This window comes from Etheostoma cragini, chromosome 8 (genome assembly GCF_013103735.1).
Source record: "Etheostoma cragini isolate CJK2018 chromosome 8, CSU_Ecrag_1.0, whole genome shotgun sequence".
Lineage (NCBI taxonomy): Eukaryota > Metazoa > Chordata > Actinopteri > Perciformes > Percidae > Etheostoma > Etheostoma cragini.
Genome location: NC_048414.1, coordinates 13,712,276 through 13,733,449, shown reverse-complemented (window position 1 = coordinate 13,733,449; position 21,174 = coordinate 13,712,276). Strand labels below are relative to the sequence as shown.

General features: G+C 41.7%; 1 protein-coding gene across 2 annotated transcripts in view; it reads right to left on the bottom strand.

The window, feature by feature from the left end:
* reln (reelin) overlaps positions 1 to 21,174 on the bottom strand; it is a 97,747-nt gene that overhangs the window by 18,318 nt on the left and 58,255 nt on the right. For both annotated transcript variants that reach the window (XM_034880319.1, XM_034880320.1), the window contains exons 5-33: positions 20,686 to 20,718; positions 20,471 to 20,549; positions 20,251 to 20,347; positions 18,694 to 18,745; positions 17,399 to 17,507; positions 16,655 to 16,895; positions 16,250 to 16,395; positions 14,067 to 14,218; positions 13,793 to 13,908; positions 13,219 to 13,427; positions 12,558 to 12,686; positions 12,350 to 12,459; positions 12,084 to 12,150; positions 11,602 to 11,835; positions 10,236 to 10,397; positions 9,223 to 9,459; positions 8,692 to 8,884; positions 7,769 to 7,881; positions 6,093 to 6,230; positions 5,730 to 5,916; positions 4,655 to 4,860; positions 3,896 to 4,067; positions 3,437 to 3,643; positions 3,079 to 3,314; positions 2,770 to 2,927; positions 2,460 to 2,667; positions 2,270 to 2,346; positions 1,243 to 1,401; positions 915 to 1,109 (exon numbers count right to left, since the gene is read on the bottom strand). In XM_034880319.1, the coding sequence (XP_034736210.1) occupies positions 915 to 1,109; positions 1,243 to 1,401; positions 2,270 to 2,346; positions 2,460 to 2,667; positions 2,770 to 2,927; positions 3,079 to 3,314; positions 3,437 to 3,643; positions 3,896 to 4,067; positions 4,655 to 4,860; positions 5,730 to 5,916; positions 6,093 to 6,230; positions 7,769 to 7,881; positions 8,692 to 8,884; positions 9,223 to 9,459; positions 10,236 to 10,397; positions 11,602 to 11,835; positions 12,084 to 12,150; positions 12,350 to 12,459; positions 12,558 to 12,686; positions 13,219 to 13,427; positions 13,793 to 13,908; positions 14,067 to 14,218; positions 16,250 to 16,395; positions 16,655 to 16,895; positions 17,399 to 17,507; positions 18,694 to 18,745; positions 20,251 to 20,347; positions 20,471 to 20,549; positions 20,686 to 20,718 (4,422 nt within the window). The remainder of the gene's footprint in view (positions 1 to 914; positions 1,110 to 1,242; positions 1,402 to 2,269; positions 2,347 to 2,459; positions 2,668 to 2,769; positions 2,928 to 3,078; positions 3,315 to 3,436; positions 3,644 to 3,895; positions 4,068 to 4,654; positions 4,861 to 5,729; positions 5,917 to 6,092; positions 6,231 to 7,768; positions 7,882 to 8,691; positions 8,885 to 9,222; positions 9,460 to 10,235; positions 10,398 to 11,601; positions 11,836 to 12,083; positions 12,151 to 12,349; positions 12,460 to 12,557; positions 12,687 to 13,218; positions 13,428 to 13,792; positions 13,909 to 14,066; positions 14,219 to 16,249; positions 16,396 to 16,654; positions 16,896 to 17,398; positions 17,508 to 18,693; positions 18,746 to 20,250; positions 20,348 to 20,470; positions 20,550 to 20,685; positions 20,719 to 21,174) is intronic.

The following is a 21,174-nucleotide window of genomic DNA, read 5'->3' as shown; positions in this document are numbered from 1 at the left end:
CATAACTTGTAAGTGTCTACTTGGATTTGAAAAGTTTGGTTCAGCCAAATTCTTTTGTCCCTGCCTAACTGTGAGTGCAAACTCTATCACACATGCTGACCCTAAAAACAAAATGAATAAAAAAAATAAAACGTTTAGCTAATTTTCACGTCAATGCCACTTGGAATAAAACGTATACACCCAAAACACAAAGTTAATCCAATCCAAATGCAAATAGCCTTGCAAATAATATGTATGGGAGTTATGTGTGAAATGTGTGCATGTTTTTGAGCATATTAGATCAGCCAGAGCACCGGAGCTTTATGTTTATAGATGTGTTGCCAAATTGATCTGGCTTTGCATGCTAAATGAATGGGCCCTAAATCCGCTCACAGCTTGATGCAAGCATAAATAACAGGCAGGATGTTCATTCAGGTTGGCTCTCATTTATTATGCAGGACCCACGCCGCTGCTGTAAATGGGTGATTACATTTCTGGCTTTTGTGTGGGTTATACTGTGATGTCATTGTACAGCCATTTATGTGGTTTGTTTGTGAATATATGTGTTAGTTTATAAGATGTGCCTATGCACGTCCTGTATGTGTATACATGAATGGTTGTATTTTTTTCCCTTTTTTCATCATGCAAAGTCAACTATCCAGCTATTTTGCAGTAACATACTGTTTCACATTCATTTCAACACATTCACAATAGGCTGCTCCCTACAAACTACTGCAGCTTCACTGAATCAGTTGGGGGTTAAGTGTCTTTCTCAGGAGCCACTTGACAGTGATATTTGAAGGAGTACAGTAGCTACTTCACTTTCCATGCACACACTTTCTGAGCAAGTATAGGAAGTACAACTGGCAACCCTGTAGTCATTAGCCATCCTAAACATATGTGCTTATGAACAGTAATGTGTTTGTGTGACTCACTGTCAATGGCCTCGGAGTTGAAGGTAAGTGCTGTGTCCAGAGACAAACAGTCCACAGTCACCTCCCCACCCTGAATGCGGTACCAGTTGTGCCTCAGAGGCGTTGTGCCGTCGAACTTGTCATGGAAACCTGTTCTGGAGCTATCGTTCATTCCAATGAAGACATCGTCCAAAGACCACTGGGCAGAGTGTTTCCCTGCAAGGATGGAGAGCAAGATGTACAATTCTAAAGAAAATCTAAACAAAAGCTGTGATATCAAAAATGTATTGTAATATTGTAATTCTTCTGTGCTTTTCCATAATATTGTGCACCCTAAAAATGCACTAACCTTGCTGTGGCTGCCACCACCGAAATACTGTGTAGGGGGTTTTGGCTGCAGGAGGCAGCTCGATAGTCACCACTTGGGGCTCCAGGAAGGAACTAAATTCCAGCTCCCTCACAAACTGCCACTGGACACCATTGTTGGTAGAGAACTGGACAATGACACCTAGTATCATAGAACAAAGAGCAGAGTGGATAGAACTCTTAGATGGGAAATAGATAGATCTGGGGTGGCAGTAGCTGGCAGCAGCAGTGGCGGTCCGTAGGGAGTTGGGTTGGGAATCAGAGGGTTCAGGTTAAAGTCCCCCTATGGACCAAAGTGTGGACTGAGAGCTGGAGAGATGCCAATTGACCTCTTGAGCATTGCCCAAGGCCCCGTACCCCCCCCGACCCCGCCCCCCCCAAACGCTCAGGGTGCTGTTCCAGTGCTGGCAGCCCTTTCACTTTGACATCTCTCCATTTGTGCATGAATAGAATCTTAGCGCGTGTGTGTATATTTCAGGCCTGTGTGTAGTGATTTTTAACAAAAACAGAGTGTAAATTGTAAGTCCCCACTTAGGTTCAAAACAGTATAAGTTATTATAAGTTATGAGTTAGACAGATACAGAACTAAGTACATTTAGCAGTAAGTACAAAGAAAAAATAGAATAAATTGCAAGAGAAGAAAATAACAGTTCAAAAGCTTTTATTTTTACAGATAAGCTGTTTAGGAGGCTGGCAGAAACTTATCTGACGCTGCAGAAACGATCAGACTGATCCACAATCTGCTGAGTCGTGGAAACAATAGAACAGACAACACTACACTTTGATTTTCCATTAGAAAAAAAACTGACAAAGACAACCAGATCTGTAGCTACATGGCCTATGCTGCATCACAAGGCAGATCAAAGACAAAGGGGGAAGAGGAACAAATAGAGACAAGCCAAGCGGTGAACCGATCAGCTCAGATGTGGAGCTGATTGTTACAGACTGCACTCTTAAGCAACAGCTACATGAATGCAGCAGAAGGCCTTCATACAGTATGTGATAATTACCTTCGTTGCGGGAGCGAGGCCTGGTGCAAGTGGGCCCCAAACTCTTGCTTCCAATTCGGATGTAGAATTGGACCAACCTGTATGCAAACAGTAACAACTACCTCTTCAATTTTACATTAAACAATGCCACTAATTTAACTGGTCTTCAGTGCTTACAGATGAGAGATTTATGGGTGTGAATTCTTCTCACCGTGTGTTGGTGGTGTCTAGAGGCACTGTACGCGCTTCTCTCCTCCCAGGGCTACTGAAGTAAAGAGCTTTACCGTCACCGATGATGCCACAGCCGCCTCCAATTTGTCCCCCACTTAGGCTCTGCCAGAGTGGACTCAGCTTCCCTTCAAATCCCTCAGTCAGCTCTGTGGGACTGGCTACAGATGGGACACAACTATCCTGCTCCACTATGGAAAAAAAACAGGGACTCACTCAAGCTATGAAACATAAAACACATCTTTTTTATTGCTTTCAGTTTCACCCTTTTTCCTTTCCTATCTGTAATGTACCTGTGTATCCCATGTCACAGAAGCAGACTCCAGAGATGCAATCTCCATGTCCCCCACAGTGGTTTGGACAAGGCTCAGAGATGTAAACCCCATCCAAGGAGAAAGGTGGGGCATCTCTGTACATGCTGCTCTCCTGGAACCAGCGAAACCTAGTTTTACTGGGAAAAGGAGGGAAAGGAGATAAGGGAATGAGAAGAATACAGACATTTAAAGTCAACTGCTATAACTGCATGTTCTGTGTCTAAATAAAATGAATAAAACCCTATGATAACTTAGCAGATCCAACTGCATGCCTGTTTCCATAGCTACCTGGCTGCAACATTGCGTGGAATGACCACAGTGACCCTGGTCCACTGTTCATAGTCTCCGGTGTTGTAGACAGTGGGCTCTCGAAGCTCACGGCCACTGCCCTCACAGACACCTGCCCCTGGGGTTCCTGGGTAACAGCCCTCTCTTACCAGGGCCCATGTACGACCGGCATCATGAGAGTACTGCAGCATGACTGGGGCTGACACGCTGAACTCTGATTCACAGCCTATGTTCAGCTGGTAGGGGATACAGTGGACAGAAAATTAAAGAACAATTTAATTCTGATAGAGCAGAAGTGTTTGCCCGTTTCTCAAAATTGCTCCTGTCTTTCTAGTATTTACACTTTCCATGAGTGTACCTTAAACTGAAGGGTGTAGCCAGGGCGTAGGGCCAAGTCCCTTGTGACGGCCACCCTGTCCCCGTCGGATCGCCCAAACACCATGGCAGAGGGTGTTGGGGCACAGAAACTGTTGTTGCTTTCCCTCTCCATGCCTTCATTACCCAGCATCAGCCACACACTCATCTGGTTCAGAGGGTAGTCAAATGCTGGCTTCTCGTAAAAGTTCTGCAGAGACCGAAGACAGGCAAGTTTATTGTAGTGTTTTGTGTTAACAGGAGTCAGAGACTGCAGCCAAACACATTACTGATAAGATGGATGGATACACTTGAAAGATTTCATAGCTGTTCTATCTCAGTTTGGCTGACACTTTCCATTACAAAAAAAGAAGCAATATCTCAAGACGAATCCAAAGCTGCTGTACGAGGTCAGAGAACAAATGACACGATAAAGGAAAAACTCCTAAAATTGATTCCTTACCTGTGGTAGAGTTGGATTAGCCATAGGAATGATGTGTTTCTCCCTCTCTGACAAAATTATGACATCATCGATTGCCCACTGGTCATAACCCTCCCCAGAGTGAAGAGGCTGCCACCAACGAAACCTTGTGGATGGTGTCTTCGAGACCAAGGGAAGCTCATAGTGGACAAAGCTGTGAATGGAAGAAGGGACATTGGCATTTCTCTCCCGAAATATACAGTACAATTATCAAATGCACATCCACATCTCAGTGTTGGACTGTAACTAAGTCACCCAAGCATTGTGCTTAAGCACAAACTTTTGTTACTTTACTTTAGTCCTTTCTTTTTACTTTTACTCACCTATATTGTAGAGGAAAACCATTGTACTTTTTACTCAACTACATACATTCTGACAGCTTTAGTATCTTGTTACTTTGGAAATTATTACCCAACAGTAAATAGACCTATCAGTACAGCTAAAATAATTAGTCGATTAAATGGAATTTTCTGCATTGAGTACTTTTACTTTTAATACTTTAAATACATTTCCTTGATGAAACTACATACTTTTACTCAAGTAACATGTTCAATCTAGTATTTTCTACAGTGTCGTATTTTTACTTTCATGTAAGTAAAGGATTTGAATACTTCTTCTACCACTGCCACATCTAAATCTCTTTTTCCATATTTACTACAAGAAAGAGTAAAAGCAAATTGCGTGCACTATTAAAGATGATGAAATATACATGTTCACTTTCTTCATCTGCAGGTTTCTCACCGAGGCTTGGTGAAGTCAGTGAAGTACATCTCAGCGATCAGGCCCCAGCTGATGCCTCCGTCATTGCTGTACTGCAACAGCACTCCTTCCTCCCTGCTGTCTGCCTGGTTACACTCCGCCCAGTCTCCGCCCACCCGCAGGTAGAACTGAACAAACTCCGCCCACTCAGTGTCCAGATCCCAGCTCACCAGCTGCCTCAGCCCAGCCTGATAAGATCACGGACACACGGACACACACACACACACACACACACACACACACACACACACACACACACACACACACACACACACACACACACACGTACATATTAAGGAAAGGATGATCAACTAGAAGCATCATAATATACTTTAAAGTGCGTTATTTTCACTTTACTGTATTAAAGTAAAGTGTGTCAAATCGTGGGGGCAATATGCTCTTTTAATGGAAAGTTTGTTTTGCTAATATCTTTATGAATCCTGGAATACATGTCAGCGCAAGAAATAGGAAAAGATTCCTGGTAAGAGCTCCAGCAATTAAATTTCCAGCCATGTGTACTCATTTGGAATAGTGATAAAGTTGTGTGCAGCAAACTGAAAGTATTCTATAGAGCCATGGTATGATTACATAAAATCCACGTTTTCAGAGTAGATGTAATTCAGAGGTCAAAGGTCATCAGTTTTGGGGAGTAAAATCTAGAAATAAATCAGAGATTGCATACTGTTCCTCCGCCAAGTTTGCACTATCCTCTAAAGTAGTTATTTAAACACGAAATATTTTTACATTTGTAATCTGGATCTGGATTTGCACCAAAACACACATGGACAATGATATGAATAATGTGCTGGATTTACTTCTAAGAAGTAAGTGCCATAGTTTATTGAAAAATATGTCATTGTGAAAAATGCTGCATTCTTTCAATGTTAAGAAATTGTTTAGAAAGTCCCTGGGGCTGGACCTGGATCTGCAACAAAAACTTGGCATAGCTTTCCACCAAACTTAACTTTAATCTGTTGACTTCAACATTGTTGGATACCTAACAGAAAAAGGACCAAAAACATGACATTCAAGAACAGCAATTTTATAGTTGTCTTACCTTGCTGAAGTACAGCGACGATCCAGATGAGACCACCCCACAGCCCATGTCAGGGGTGACCACCTCTCCCCCAATCACTTCCTTCCATGTGGCCAGAAGTGCATCCTGGGACTCAAAGTCAGAGAGTACACTGGAGGAGAGGGGGGAGGAGGGCTGGCAGTCTGTTCCAGAGAAACCCAAGTCACACCTACAAGAGAAGACAGTGGCTGAACCTCATATCTTTGCTCTAGGTGCATCTGTGCTTTGATACGAATCCCCAAAACATCCATCAAAAAATATTTATGGGCCTCAATGTTGAGTGATAATAGAAAAAGAACAACGTTATGAAATCTAATGAGTGTGTGTCTGTGTGTGAAAGCTGACCTGCAGTGTCCGTGGTCACACCAGCCATGTCCATGGCACATGTAAGGACACTGCTGGCCGATGTATATGTCATCCAGGGCCCACTCGTCCTGCTCTCCATAGTAGTTCTGGATCCAGCGGAACCGTGTAGCACTGGACCTGAACACAGAAGGTACAAACACACAAAAATTGTTTCATGTAGATTCATACTATAGCAGCTAAACAAAATTTAATGACATAATGTAACTGACTGCTCAATTAGAACTTATAAGTAGTATTAAGTAAAAGTAATATCATGTTGCTATGATCTCATAAATCAAAAGTGTTTGTTCGCATTTCAACCACATCATCGTGTTATACTCACTAATCTGCTTCTCTACTGGGGATAGAGATTTGTGGATTTAGTGTTCTGGCAGGTAAAGATTAACCTTATCACATGTGAGCATGTCTATTTTCCTGCGTGTGTGTGTTTGTGTGTGTGTGTGTGTTTGTGGGTTCTGAAGTTGTGTAAAATGAGTGTCAGAGAGAGGGCAATATTATCATCACATCATCTCTCTTAAAGGTAGGCTGTGGTTGTGAATGTGTGTGCAGTCTCGGTACATGCTAGCCCATGTGAGTGCCTTTCTGTGATTGCAGTTCAGTGCATGTACAGCAATGACAAATGGCTGTAGAAGGTTAGATAGTCAGGTATATTGGTGAGTGATTTTACAGCAGGGAGGTTTTGTGGTCTGCTGCTTCTGTGACCTACATCAACTCAGACTACCTACTGATCATACAGAACTCGCCACAACTGTTTTATTATCATTTCCTGCCATGGCCCTGTGACCTCTCATCAGACCCTGCAGGAGATTAGACAACTTTTATTTAGGAGCTGGGTGGTGAAATGAAATGGGGTTGGAGATCACAGTGCTTCGTGTGGAAGGTTTATGAGATTGTTTAAGTTGATATATGTGTGAGCTAGGGCTGTAACAGTACATGTTACAACACATGTTTTCCTAAGAAACTGTTCAATCCAGACTAACTGGTTCAGTATGGGACTTGTTTCAGTTTTACACAATGTTGTTATCTTCATAATTATTTTTTGCATTGGCACATACAGAACACAAATTAAACACGGTAGTCAGATTATCTGAGCTCATGGAGTGGAGAGCATCACTGATATCAATAACACAAATGAGAAGCCAGAGTCGGAAAATGCTCATATGTCATTTTGTGAGATGTGACACATGAGATGTGCGCACCTCATTTGTGTTGGCATCTCTGAAGTGTGTCTGTTTAAAACAGATTAAGACAAAAAACTCTCTGTCCACAAGAAGACATTTTTATTGTGAAAGTGGACTAAATTGTGGTGCGATTTGTTGCTGAAAAAGTGTTGACCGTTCTTGAGAACAAAGCATGCTTGACAAGCAGAGAAGGATGTGTGTTTGTGCACATGTCCACATTAGTGTATCATTGTGTGTGAGGGGTGTGTGTCTACGTATACATGGACCTGCAGAAATTAATAGTAATAGGTGTGGACGCTTCCTAGTCTCCTCATTTCAGCTTTATGTTATACATCTTACTGTATCTCAGGTGCATTATGCTTTTTTCAACTACAAAATACACTATGAAAGAACAGATCAGAGGACATATTATCTCAGAGGGCACTTTGTGAAACTTTTCTTTCATGTCTTCTGTAAAGATGTTGAGTTTCCTACCATGTCTTCTGAGGCAAAGACAAAGTGATGCGTCTCCAGTCTTTGAACTCTGATGGGTGGTAGACACTGGGAGCTGTAAACTCCGAGCAGCTTGGCATGCCAGGCAGACAGGCCTAGGTAAAAGGAACAAGGCTTTTCATTACATTTTCAAACATACTTTTAATGTATACCCATTTGGGGGTAAAGGCATTGCTGCATTTTTAATTTTTCAGAGTTGATAAAACCAGTTTTTTTTATTATTATGGATTTCTTTTTGTGCGAAATTATTTAGAACCAGTTTGATATTCTACAGACACACACTGAGGATGCATTAGCACCACAGTGTATGCATATAAAAGCCTAAGGCAGGATTACAGTATCTCTGACCTTGAACACTGGAACACAAGCAGGGATTTAAAGCACAGGACATTCAGTGAGTTACACTCTGCACTTGATGATTGCAGTTTTGTGCACTTGGAAGAATTAAGAGAAAATTCAGTGATTGAAGACTCATTAAACCCTATTCAATTTCAAAGGCAATAAAAATCTTGGCAGATACTTTGGTGCCTTATGAATATTTATGAGCCAGTTGTGATCCCAGAAAATCTTTGTTTAATCATGGGAACATAATCTGCTTGCTGATTCAAGTATTGCCATGTATTTGCTAATGGTAGGATGATAAAAAGTAATTGCGATAATTTCTCATTTGAAACAAAGTGTCACATTTAAAGACTCTCATTATTTACATATTACATATATTACAGAGGCTGTAATGCGTAAATCAATATTCATGATCATGAACCAATGATATGTCTCTCCAGGAAGACTTCTACAAGTTTTAGTCATAAACAAAGGTGTAAGCCTGGGTGTGAAAACCAAAGGGATCGGATGTTAACAATCACTTACCATGGGAAACAAAGTTGCATGTGTTTCACGCTGCTTACCTCTTTGACCAAGTGCCAGGTGAGGCCGTGATTGGTGGAAAACTCCAGGCGGACCTGAGTGTCAATGTGAGGGGAGGGCTCGCGGCCACAGCCCATGACCAGTGAGAATTGTAGACTGTAGGAAGCTCCGATCTGCATTGACTGAGTTTCCACATAACGAATACTGAAGCCAGGGCTGGGCTCACCAGAGAAACTAGAGTAGAACATGGAGGAAGAGAGGATACTATATTATATATCATATGCTGTGGTGCACATTCTTAAAAATACGAGTAGAATTTTTTTGTCGGTTCAGCATTCTTTCAAATTGTTCTGATGGCATAATGTTTGGTTTTTTGGAATAAAGACAATCCTGGTGAAAACAAAAAAACAAGAACAAGTTGCAAATTACTGTTGTATATAGTAAATAAGAATTGACGAAATTTTTACTATTCTATCATGTTTGGACCCAGTGTACATCTTTTTATAAAATTAAAAACATAGCATGCAAATTTTGTGCCAAATAATGACCAATACAGTATTTGTATCTCCTACCTGAGGGTCCAGTCATGCTGGCAGTAGGGCTGTACATGGCCAAGGTAGAAACCAAGACTCTGAGTGACGTCCAGCACGTTGCTGAAGTCCAGACTTATGGTGTTAAACAGCACAGATGTCATGCTGATTTCATCCAGGGCCCACACATCGTGACCACGACCGGAATGGTATGGCTGCCACCAGCGGAACTGGACGCCAAACTTCCGAGCACCAGCTGGGAGTTCAACTGACACAATCCTGGTTGGGGGTAAGAGATGATTAAACAGAGCTAGTGCATGCTCCATAGTCACAACTGCACATATGTGACAATAGTGACATGTATTTGAGGATAGTATCCATTATTGCAAATATTTTAGCTGGAATTAATCCCACTGTTTAGTGTTTTTTGCCCCCAACGTCTCCTCCTATTCAGTAGGGCAATGGTTATGTTTAGGGTCAAGGTTAAGGTTAGATGCCTGGAAGACGACATTGGAGACAAGAAACACCATCGAGCATTAATCACACAAGCTGGCTGAACTGTGACTCTGAAAATCTTTATTAGATTCTGACACAAGACAGATGGTCAATATAACCATGAATTATAAATAGAGCATCTAACATCTCTTTAGTTTTTTCATAGTGCACTCTGTTTTCCACAAAGACCTTTCATCTCTTTGTCAAGACCCATTCCTGTGTGTTGGTATTTTGTACAAACATGCATGTTGATAAAGTAAGAACCTGAACTTCCAACTGCAGGTCAGATAGTTGAGTAGAACTTGTCCTTGACTCACTGGCCGCAGTCAACCTTTCTAATGGTGATGAAAAGCGCTGAGAACCGGCCTGTGCAGCTGGAACGCAGCCAACTTTGTCTTCATTACACAAATAGATGGCTCTAACTGACTCAATTGGTTCCAGTGGCTTACACCTCCAGCACACCATTAGCAGCGCAAATGCGTGTGTTGATGGAGTCATAGTATTTCTGTTGAATCATAAGCACACATCTCATGCACACACATTCTACACATAGGTGGTACCTTGGCTCGTGGAAGCCTTGGTAAGCATAGTGCTGCAGCAGCGTCCAGGTGATTCCGTTGTCTGAGGAGTAATGCAGCAGCACGCCCTCTCCCGGCTGGTCTGGGGCAGGACATGAGCTTAGGGTGCTGCGGCTGCCGAGTCGAAGCGTAAACTGTACGTACCTGCAGAGTGTGAAAGCAAGAACATGAAAGAAAATAAAAGCAAGAAAAGGTAGGACCGGTTGGAGAGTGAAGGGGGTTACAGTAGCACTTGGGACAGATGTGTAAAAAAGGAAATGACATAGAAAGAGCAGCTTGATAAATGAGGAAAAAAAGTAAGGTGACCAAGAGTACTCCGTAAGGAAATATGTGTATGTGTGTGTGTGAGAGAGAGAGAGAGAGAGAGAGAGAGAGAGGGGTAAAAGGGTAGACAAACAGACAGTCATGCAGAGTAGAGAGGTGGGAGAAAGGTGGCAGGATGATGGATGAGATGATTATATGAATAAGCACAAAATTAGATGAGAGGATGTGGAGGGAATGCAAGAGTAAGACAGAGAGAGAGTGAATGAGAGTCAGAGTTCATATCCACGTATCCATGTTAACTGTACAAAGTTCAAATGGAGCACAAGTTTTCATCCTTTTATGTGTTCCTATATATTTTGGCAGACTTTTTTTCACCATTTTTTTCATTATCATCTAAACTAATGTAATATTTATTAAAATTCCCATCATCTATCTAGGTCTGCCAGTCACCCCCCAGCTCCCTCTGTCCTTGGCTAAGCTGTGCTTTCAATAGTGATGCAGTTTCCTCTTTCACTCAATCAGCCAGGAAACCGGCATTAAATATGGCCATCAGGTGGCACACTGAGAGCCGCAACAGGCATAATCAATCTAACACAGATGCCATATCTAACTTCACTGTTCTGTCTCCATCTTTCTCTCTCTCATTTTCATCCTCTCTTTTCATCTCTCCCCTCATCTGCAGTCCTCCCTATGATCACACTCCATCTCCCAGCATAGGAACACAGAGTTTGAGGGATTGATCAAGGATGAGAGTGGATAGCTGACTAGCTGGAACATTTGCAGTATAAATCAGAAGTAAAGACTAGATGAAGACGAGACACGGTTTTACAAAGTAATCTACTGGTGACAAAATCACAATGAAAATGTGAATGTGTGTGTGTGTGTATATATATATATATATATATATATACACAGTATATATATATATATATATATATATATATATATATATATATATATATATATATGTTGTATGTATACAATAGCATACATGTGAGTTCCCTCATGTCTGTGCTTGTGTATAAAAGAAGTTTGTTTTGATTTTTATATTCATGTTCCTGTTCTGTATCAGCACTTTCATTACCTGGCCTGGGAACTGTCCAATGGAGCGGTAACCAAGTGTCTCCTGCTGTCTCTGTTGAAAACCAAGGCCTTGCCACTGGCCAGCACCCCACAGCCAAAGCTGACCTCAGCACCACGAAGTGAGGAGAAGCTGTGGTAGGAAGAGAGGCGTGGGCTGGAGAAACCCTCGGAAAGGAACGCTGGGAAGGTCTGGGAGGCAAGCTCACAGGCTGGACCACTAAAGCCTGGGTCACATCTGGGAGGTGGAGAGAGAGAGAGAGAGAGAGAGAGAAGAGGAAGACATGAGACATTAAAAAGAGAAGAATACAAACGATAAAAAGAAGACAGAGATAATGACAATACATTAATAAATCATAACCATACTAATATTTGAATAATGTTGAATGGTAATTGGTGTCGTAAGGCATTAGGTGGATTATGTGCAGACTAATTTTGAAGTAGGGACATTGGATTTATTTGGTTTAATAAAAATCAGAGACTTACTTGCAGCCTGTGCGAGAACAATGTCCTCTCCCAGAACAGAAACGAAGGCAGGCTGGACCAAGATACACTGAAGCAAAACATGGAGATAACATTTTTATTTTTTATTTTTTTGCATACTTAGCTGAGCTGTAATAAAAATGTTTGTGATCCAAAACACATCCTGAACGGAGGAAGGTTTGGGGCTCATTTGTGGGGTCCAACTAGACAATAAAACAATGGGTTTTCATGACACTACATCTACCGTGTAACCTGCACATAGCACTAACCATTGTCTATGGCCCACATGTTGCCCAATCCAGCGCCAGACTGTTTCCAGCGGAACCGTGTTGTCTCTGTCAGGGCAGCATTGGGCAGAGGGATGGAGATTCTCGTCCACCTGGAGAGACAATATACATTATGAATATATCCACAGTGACTTTCTGACAATGATACAAGCACAGTCACAGACATACAGATGTGAAGACTCATTCATACCCGCTGTAGTTGTCAGAGGAGTAGATGGTGCTGTGAGGTAGATGTGGTCCAGCACAGAGCTCTGGCAGACACTCAGTGTGGAGCAGAGACCAGGAGCGACCGTGGTTGGTGGAAAACTCCAGACTCACGCTAATAGAAAATAACAGAGAACATCAATTCAGCATTAATTGTCAAATTAAAATAGTGTAAAATGACTAAAGTGCTCTGAATTTAGATCAGATAAAAAGAGTAAATTAGGTCTTCAAAGACCCCACTGTAAAGCAAGTGCCTTTACCCCTTCTACTCTTTTATTAATAAGCACTCTGCAATTTAATATAGTTGAAGCTTCAAATGACTGCAAGTGTTTGAAACTTGAGTATTTAAATACCCAGAAGAAATGCAACATGATCTTAACAAACTCCTTGAACTTATATTTCTTTTTTCTGAGACCAATGGGGTTCAGATTTCTCTAGATGCTGCTGTTTAGAAGCATGAACACATTGTGCCCTTAAGTTCCCTGTGTGCACCATTTACCATTCTAGACCCTAAATTAACCAAGTGAATCCTGGATGTCTCACTTGGCATGTGGAGGTCTCCTTTCTTGCAGCCCAATTCATGATTTTGATTTGACGATATTTTCACATAAAAGCACTACCTAACCTAGTTATCAAATGGGTCACACCTGTTGGCAGGCTGGTAGGAGCCACAGCCGAGATTGATGGAGAACTGAGCAACGTGTGTGTTGGTACCAGGCAGCACAGGGAGCAGCTGCATGAAGTCCACAGCCCATACATGGCGGTTGGCACCACCATGTGACGGCTGCTCCAGGCAGAACTGGGAGACTGGTGTTTGTAGCTCAGTGGGCAGTGCCACCGATATGACCGCAGAAGTCTGAGACAAGAGAAATGGAAGATAGATGACAACACCCTAAAGCTCAAGATGATGTGTTTAAATTGCTTGATTTGTTGTCCAGAATCCAAAGGTATTCAGTTTACTATCACGTACAAAGAAAAGGAGAATGCTGGCGTAAGCAAAATAAAAACTACGCATTTTTGCTTTAAACAGTTTATATGGTGGGACAGTTCTATTTCTACATAACTGTGATGGCAAGCACTTTATTGGCATGCAGTAAAGTGAGCACTTCAGGTTAATTAACTATAAGTTAATAATAATAATATAATAAAATCAAAATCACAAATAATAACTATATGATATGACACATATTTATGTGTGAGATCATGTTGAGTATGTCTCACCCTGTAAGAAGAGTAAGGAAGAGTGTCGAGCACCACACGTTCCCTCCTGCCTTCAGACCTTCCAAACAGAATCACGTCGTTCTCATGAGACTCTCCTGGATCACAGTCGCCACCACCTTAACAAAAACACACATCAGTATGTTTATGCAATGTAAGACACCTTTGCAATAAATAATGGTGAATGCATCACAAAGAGCAAGACCATGTAGTCTACACAACAAAATATCAAGTACTGCTACTGTCATACTGTGTTATGGATAGAGCATTTCCATACCCATGGTAAAGTAGAAGCGAAGGTTTCCATAAGATGTGGTGTCGAGGTAGGGGGTGCACACTCTCCTACGGCCCTCTTTCTCAAACACTAGTGCTGAGCCCGATTCAATCTCTCCACATTGGGTCCCATAGACAGCTCCCTCTATGTCCCAGCTGAGTAAAAAAGCAACACAGACAGGAAGGGCGTGTTTAGTCAATATAAAATGTTTACGGTGAAATGCTTCTTTTTTTTTTTTTAAATAAGTGGTCCTTGAAGTTTATGAGGAAGTATTTTAGCAACCTTAATAATTTAGAAAAAAAAAATAGAAAAGAAAATAAGCCTAAAAGTAACAACACAATGTGAATATAGAATTCACAGTTTGATAAATAGAAAAGGAAACAGTGGGGCTACATTTATTGGAAAAATGTAGGCAGTTAACCTTGGCCAAATAACATCCCCAAAAGGGACTTTATTGACATAACCGCACACAAATCAAGAAATAATAGCATGCAAACAGTTGTGTTTATAGAATGCATACTTTACGCAGCATCTCCCTCAGGAGTATTACTGAAGTCAGTAAACAGTTTCCATAATTCACACCTCACCAGTAAACACACAAAATGCCAGGAATACAGCATAAATCACCTGGAAGAGGACTTCAAAATACAGGACACATATTTCTGCACAGTGGAGAGAGGAGCCTCATTAGCAGTGACAGAAGTTAACACAGTGTATCAGCCCTCTCCTGTGTTCATCTACCTCCCCTCCCTCTTTCTCTTTCTCTCCCCTTTCCTTACCCCCGTGTTCCTCTATTTTCTGCCATGCACCACATAAACAGGTGTGTCTTTCTTTCACAGCCGGTATTGGGTTAAATGACACTTAGTGGAGAGTCACATTAACACAAGCAAAAACTCTCCCTGCTTACCTCACACATGTGTCAGCCCATGACGCCTGATAGGTGAGAGCTAGCATGGACTGTAGCATGTTGGCAAGCTGCAGGAAACTAAGAGGGTGTGGGGTGGCCGTAGAAAAACCCTCCTCTTTAAGGTCCTTCTCATTAATGGAAGAACCTGACAGACCTGGTGCTTGAGGCCCATAATTACTCTCTGGCAGTAACACTATCTATCATCTCTTCTCTTTTATCTCTCTGCCTCTTGCAGTGTCTCTGACAGTGTTTCCTTGCTGTCTGCTGTCCAGTGTGTGTTCGCAGGCATGTGTACGTTTGTGTGTGCATGTAAGGTGTGTGTGTGTGTGTGTGTGTGCGTGCTTGTTTGGTGTGTGTGTGCATGTTAGGTGTGTGTGTGTGTGTGCATGTTAGGTGTGTGTGTGTGTGTGTGTGTGTGTGTGTGTGTGTGTGTGTGTGTGTGTGTACGTGTACGCGTGCGTGTGCGTGTGCGTGTGTGTGTGTGTGTGTGAGAGAGAATCTCACTCTGAACAGATGGAGTGCTGTCTCTGTAGCAGTCAGAGGCTTGGCATTCACCTGTGTCAGCACCCAAGCTTGACTTAAACTTGTGCAACACGCTGCTTGTCGCATCACTTGACATATGACAAGTGACAGGTGTCAAAGCACGTGCATGTATACACACACAGATAAATACCAGAGCACTAATATGATACAAAAATAGTCTCTCTCTGTTAACTCTCTCTTTCGCAGCTATTATGTGTCCGGATTTTGTAATAAAATTTATCATTCCAAACTGACCCTACATTCATGTTTTCTTTAGTTATTTTGGTTTTGCATTTAGTTTAAGATTTTTCTTGGTTAGTTTAAAACCTTTATGTTTTGGCTACGTCATGTATTTTGTTATTTTAACACAACAAATGACTTTTGCCTAAAGTGTGGCAACCAAATACGGTTTTAATTTATTAGCCATCATGGCTGTGGACCCAATCCCCCTCAGTATCAGGTCAGCTGAGTCAGTGCCATATTTTTAAAAAGCTTTTAAAAACGTGTTAATCTGTATAGATTGAAATTTTAATAATGTAGAACTTTTATGTTTCTGTCGTTGTTTGTAAATTTAATTTTAATGGTCTAGTCTGACCTGTAATTGTTTTGTAGTATTTTATGGTATTGTATTATTGTGTGCACTTGTGAAGCAATTTGTAACTGTGGTTTTGACAGAACCACTTATTTAAGATACATTTTGATAAAATGCTCCAGTAAAGGGGACGGAGGAAGAAATGAGACCATCATCTTGACTTACTTTGAGGGTGGGCTTTCAAAGTCTTCCTCCCAGTAGCTCCTTCCCTCCTCACGATGCAGGTCAATGTCTCTGGTGGAGGCAAAGCTGTGTCCAACTCCCTCACTACCATGGAAATAGAGGGCATTGCCCTCGGACTGACAGGCGTGCTAGCCAATAAGAAAGGAGGCATTAACACATGAAAAAGGTAACCACTTTTGCAAAGCACCGTCTTAAAAAAAATCGCTGTAAAATGAAACACCTTTCATCTGGAAATGTTCTTCCCTTGCTCTAAGGTTTAAAGTTTCTCATGATTATGGTATTTACGATGCTTTAACATGGAGCAGAGCATAAGTTAAAAATCTTGTGAATGAAATCCATGTGTAAAGTAGGGAATCCATGTAAATGTCAACTTGCTTAGTAGTGTACCTTGACAGTAGCCCCAGGGAAGAAGAGCCAGTTGGCAGTGTTTGGAGGATCCAAGTTGTCCTCCATGAGGGGGGCTCTGTGGGCAGCATTGACCAGCAGCACATTGTCAAGCCCCCAGCAGGACTCATAGCCTTCGGGGCCTTGGGGAGCCTCCTGAGACCAGCGGAGACGAACGCCATCGTCCCTGGAGTGATGTGGCAGGGGAAGCAGGTGTATGACAGTGCTGCTGTTGGTAGGGGCCCTAGAGGAGAAACATGTAACATGAGGGTCTTGTTTGTGGGGGCTGTGTTTATGCAATTACATTGTAATAATGTATTACATAATCATCATTAATCATTAAAATAAGGCTGAAATAGCCACATATGGCAAGGCATTGCATGCCCTTATGGTGGAGCGAAACAGAGAGAAAAGCAGGTTTCAGAATTAATCCAAGTGAATTAGTTGTTAATTAATGAGATGATTTCTGTGTCTAGACCAAAGCATAACATGCACTTACTGCAGATAAATATTGTATTTAGAGGATTTTATCATTACTTTATGTCTTAATTTAAGAGCTGACTAAACAGAGGGAGGCAGGAACAGAGGGATGAAAAACAGGGGGATCATAGAGAAACAAACAGGAGTGAAATGACAAATCGATAAGGGGGAGGTGTGAATAAGGAAAAAAGAGAGTGCGGGTGTGCATAACAGATGGAAGGACTGTGGGATGGATGAGGACGAAGGAAGAGGAGGAGAGAGAGAGACCTGATCTTCTCCAGTGTGATCCAGTCATCTGAGGTGTTGGTGTTACCAGTTAGGCTGTATGACACAGTGATGCTGGGGTCTGAGTAACTGAACCGACAGGAGCCTGAGCCTGGGGAATATAAACACACACAGAGGACAGAAATATATGACAGGTTCCTTTTTTCAACAATTTAATTTTATCAATAGGGCAATGATCCTTAGTATGTCCTGTAGGGCAGCCAGGCAAGGCATGGTGGCACTTTCTGACTGATTTCTCCCACATTCCTCCTTTAGCCAAGTGAAAAATGGGGTCTAAATGATGTCATGGTGGAACTAGGTGATCTGCAGCTTAACAGGGCTGAGAGAAGTTATGAGGCGGGATGAAGGGGTTGTGCAGAGGTGATTGGAGGAGCTGAGGTAGGACCAAAGACTCTATAACCAACTGTAGTTATCGTAACACTATTAATACTTAAGTGTATGTGTGTGCAAACTCTTATGGATTTCTGCTTGACAAGATTTGTGTGGAATCAGACTATATTTGCACCTTTAAAATGTGGGTTTGTGTGGGTGCTGTGGGAGCTGGAGAGGTCGAAGGTTGCTAATGGACGAAGCAGGCAAACCACCAAGTCCCCACCTTAACTCTACCCTCCCCAGCTCTCCCCCTCCTCCCATACCACCTGAAGGTGTGCAGCGTACATGTCCTGCCGTGCCGCTGCCTCCCCACTGAATACAGCCATGCATTAACCTGCTACCACTTCATTGCAATGCTCTACTGAACTGCTCCGTAAACCAACCTACTGCATCACAAGCTCATATTAATGTCCTGCAAACGAGAGCACAGCCAGACAGAATAAGAGATGGGGAAAGAGAGAGAAGGAGACGTATATTGTACAGGATGGGGGGTGAGTGTGAGAGGGGTTGCCGTTTCAGTATGTACTCTTATTTCCTCCAAGTCACGTTCCAATGAGAAGTGGTGGATGCATGTAATGGACATTAAAAATACAACATCTCTAAAACCTCTGCCATTGCCTTCCGGGTGTCTTTTTTCCAGAATAGTGTAAATCATTCATTATTGTGATAGGAAAGCAGAGAGCGAAAGAAACACAGAAATATAATGTGTACCGGTTGGCTTACTGACATGTTCCAGGGCTAAACCCGCCTATTCCTTGAGGATGACAAAGAGATATATAGTCCTTGCTGCAAAATACTGTTGTACATGGGGCTAAGATAATTTGAAAATGTCTTATAAATAGGCCTCTTACACAACATCTGTCTTTATGTATTGTTTGAAATGCATGTGGAGGTTTAATACTCACCCAGGGCAAACTGCAGGACTGAGGCTGTGCTAGTGTTGAGAGGTACAGTGGTCTGGGGAAGATACACAAGGCAGTTTAGGATATCACCCATACATAAAATGATTTGCTGCACTTAATAGTTTAAAACTTAACACAAAGCTAAAAAGCAACTTTTCACTGATCTTGTCAGGTTTAACCTGATAGTTCTGTTGCACCTGTAACCACATCTAAACAATTCTAAATCACTGCAAAAGGGTAACAATTTCAACCACTGGAGTCAAGTTAGGTTATTCTTCAAACTGAAACTGATGGAGCATTTTTTATTGTATAATATAATAACAAAATCAACATATCTTTTCATTGTGTTTGTGTGTGTGTGTGTGTGCGCAAGAGAATGAGAGTGTGTGAGAGAGAGACAATTATAGGCTGTGTGTACATAAATGTATGTTCTCATGTCGTTTCTGTTATATTTGAGACCATCCGTGTGTAAACAATTCTGTGTTTCTGGATGTGCATGCTTGTTGCACTTGACAGAAGAGCTGCCAGGCAGCAGCATCAAACATTTGGATCAGTGACAGACAAAGCAACTGTTTATCAGAGAAGTAAATAGAATCACGAGGCAATAAACACTTCTCTGCTGCTGACTGGCTTTAATCTCTTACAACAGAATACACAGCCTGAAATTAACTTTGTAAATATAGAAAGAGGGCATGAAAAGGTTTAGATAAGCAATTATGAATGTATGTGTGTGTGTGTGTGTGTGTGTATGCGCTACACAGTATCCTGATACTAGTGCATTATACTGTAAATATTTCCTTCTGGTTTACTTTTTACTTTTAAATGTAACATTACACATGTCGTCCTTAAATTTCTGTGACCTTCAGTGTAATGAGAAGATAGTTTTGGGTAAAACTGCTTGAGTTAAAACTCCATTGCCAAACAGGTGATGCAGCAATAATTTGAGTAAAAGTTGGTGGATGAACGAAAGCCAGCCGTTATGTACACGTTATATCGATTTTTTTCTGTAACCTGTTGACACAGAGGAATGAAAATAGAACAAGCAAATTATGACATAAAGTTACTATAAAGGTTTGAGAAGCAATATCACGTCTTCTATTTCCACAAATCTTAAAACAAGGTCAGCATGGTTTTCATTATTTATCACAAATATGGGGCACATAAAAAACAGCTTCATGATTTTGGCTCAATGTTTGTGCTTTTAGTTGATCATTGTTAGCACTCACTACAAATGGTAGAAATAATAGAAGGCTAAATTGCAAAATGTGTTAATTGTTTTGTTGCTAAATGCATGCTTTTATTTTGAAATCAGTTTCAATAGCTAGATTACACCAGGCAAATTCCCATCACCTTCTTGGTTAAAAAGGCATAATAGAGTAGACATTTCTGGGGAGCTTATAGAGATGCAGATGTTTAAAGAAGAGATTCTACTGTGGTCACAGCTAGCATGTCATAATGTACTCTAGTTGCGGTTGTGGCTACTAAGTGGTTGGTTTGGATGTGAGGTCAATGGGCGGTAAAATGTACAGCGGTGGCAGTGTGGTCAAGCATGTCAGTTACCAGCTCGCGTTCTCCAAAGGGCTCACAGAAAGTGACCGCTCTGCCATGCATCAGTACACCGCACTGCTCTCCCACCTCACAGTTACTGCACTCAGACCTAACAGGAGAGGAGAAGGTATTGAGTTATAACAAAAGCAAGAAGTATCATGGTAGAGCATCATAGATTTAAAGAGGGATTGCACTCTAAGAATATGAGAGGAGTCGTTACTTTTTCACCTACCAGATGCTTGAGTCCAGCTCTCCCTGGAGGTTGGAGTCAAAGTCGTCCCGCAGCACAGCATGTTTGCCATGGAGCTCCACTACTCAAACACACATAGCATATGCTCACAGTTAGACACAGTCTTTATGATACCTTGTCTTTTCATGTTGCAATTACCAGCGTGATTGTAAAATCAAAAGAAAAAAATTACAGCAGACAATGAAACACAGACTTACAAAGACTAGGTCTCAATGGGGACTCGGTTGGAGCTGAAACAGACAGAAAACAAGGGAGTAAACATTTATTCAGCAGCAACATTTTGTATGTATAGGTATAGTCTGACATATGTCTGATACCAATCCTGGGCAACTTCCAGGCAGTTAGTTTTCATAGGCAGATTGACAGCTGTAGAAGTGTATGTTCTGTATGAACATTCATGTTAATATATATAAACAAACACAAAAGTAAAGAATAAACAGACTTTTCCTATCTGTGCAGTTTTGCATTGTTAACTGCATGGGAAAAGTGTGTAGGGTGTGTAGTGTAAAGGGAAATGGGCTCATTCTCAAATCATCTCTGAGTGAAACAAACTTTCTCTGTGTCCTGGCCGGACATGGCTACAGTCTCTTGGCTGCTGCTGATAATTCCTTTTAGTAATGAAAGGCCGGGCGGCCATGATTAACGGTTCAATGCCAATTAACCGCCATTCACCCCAGAGGCGCCTG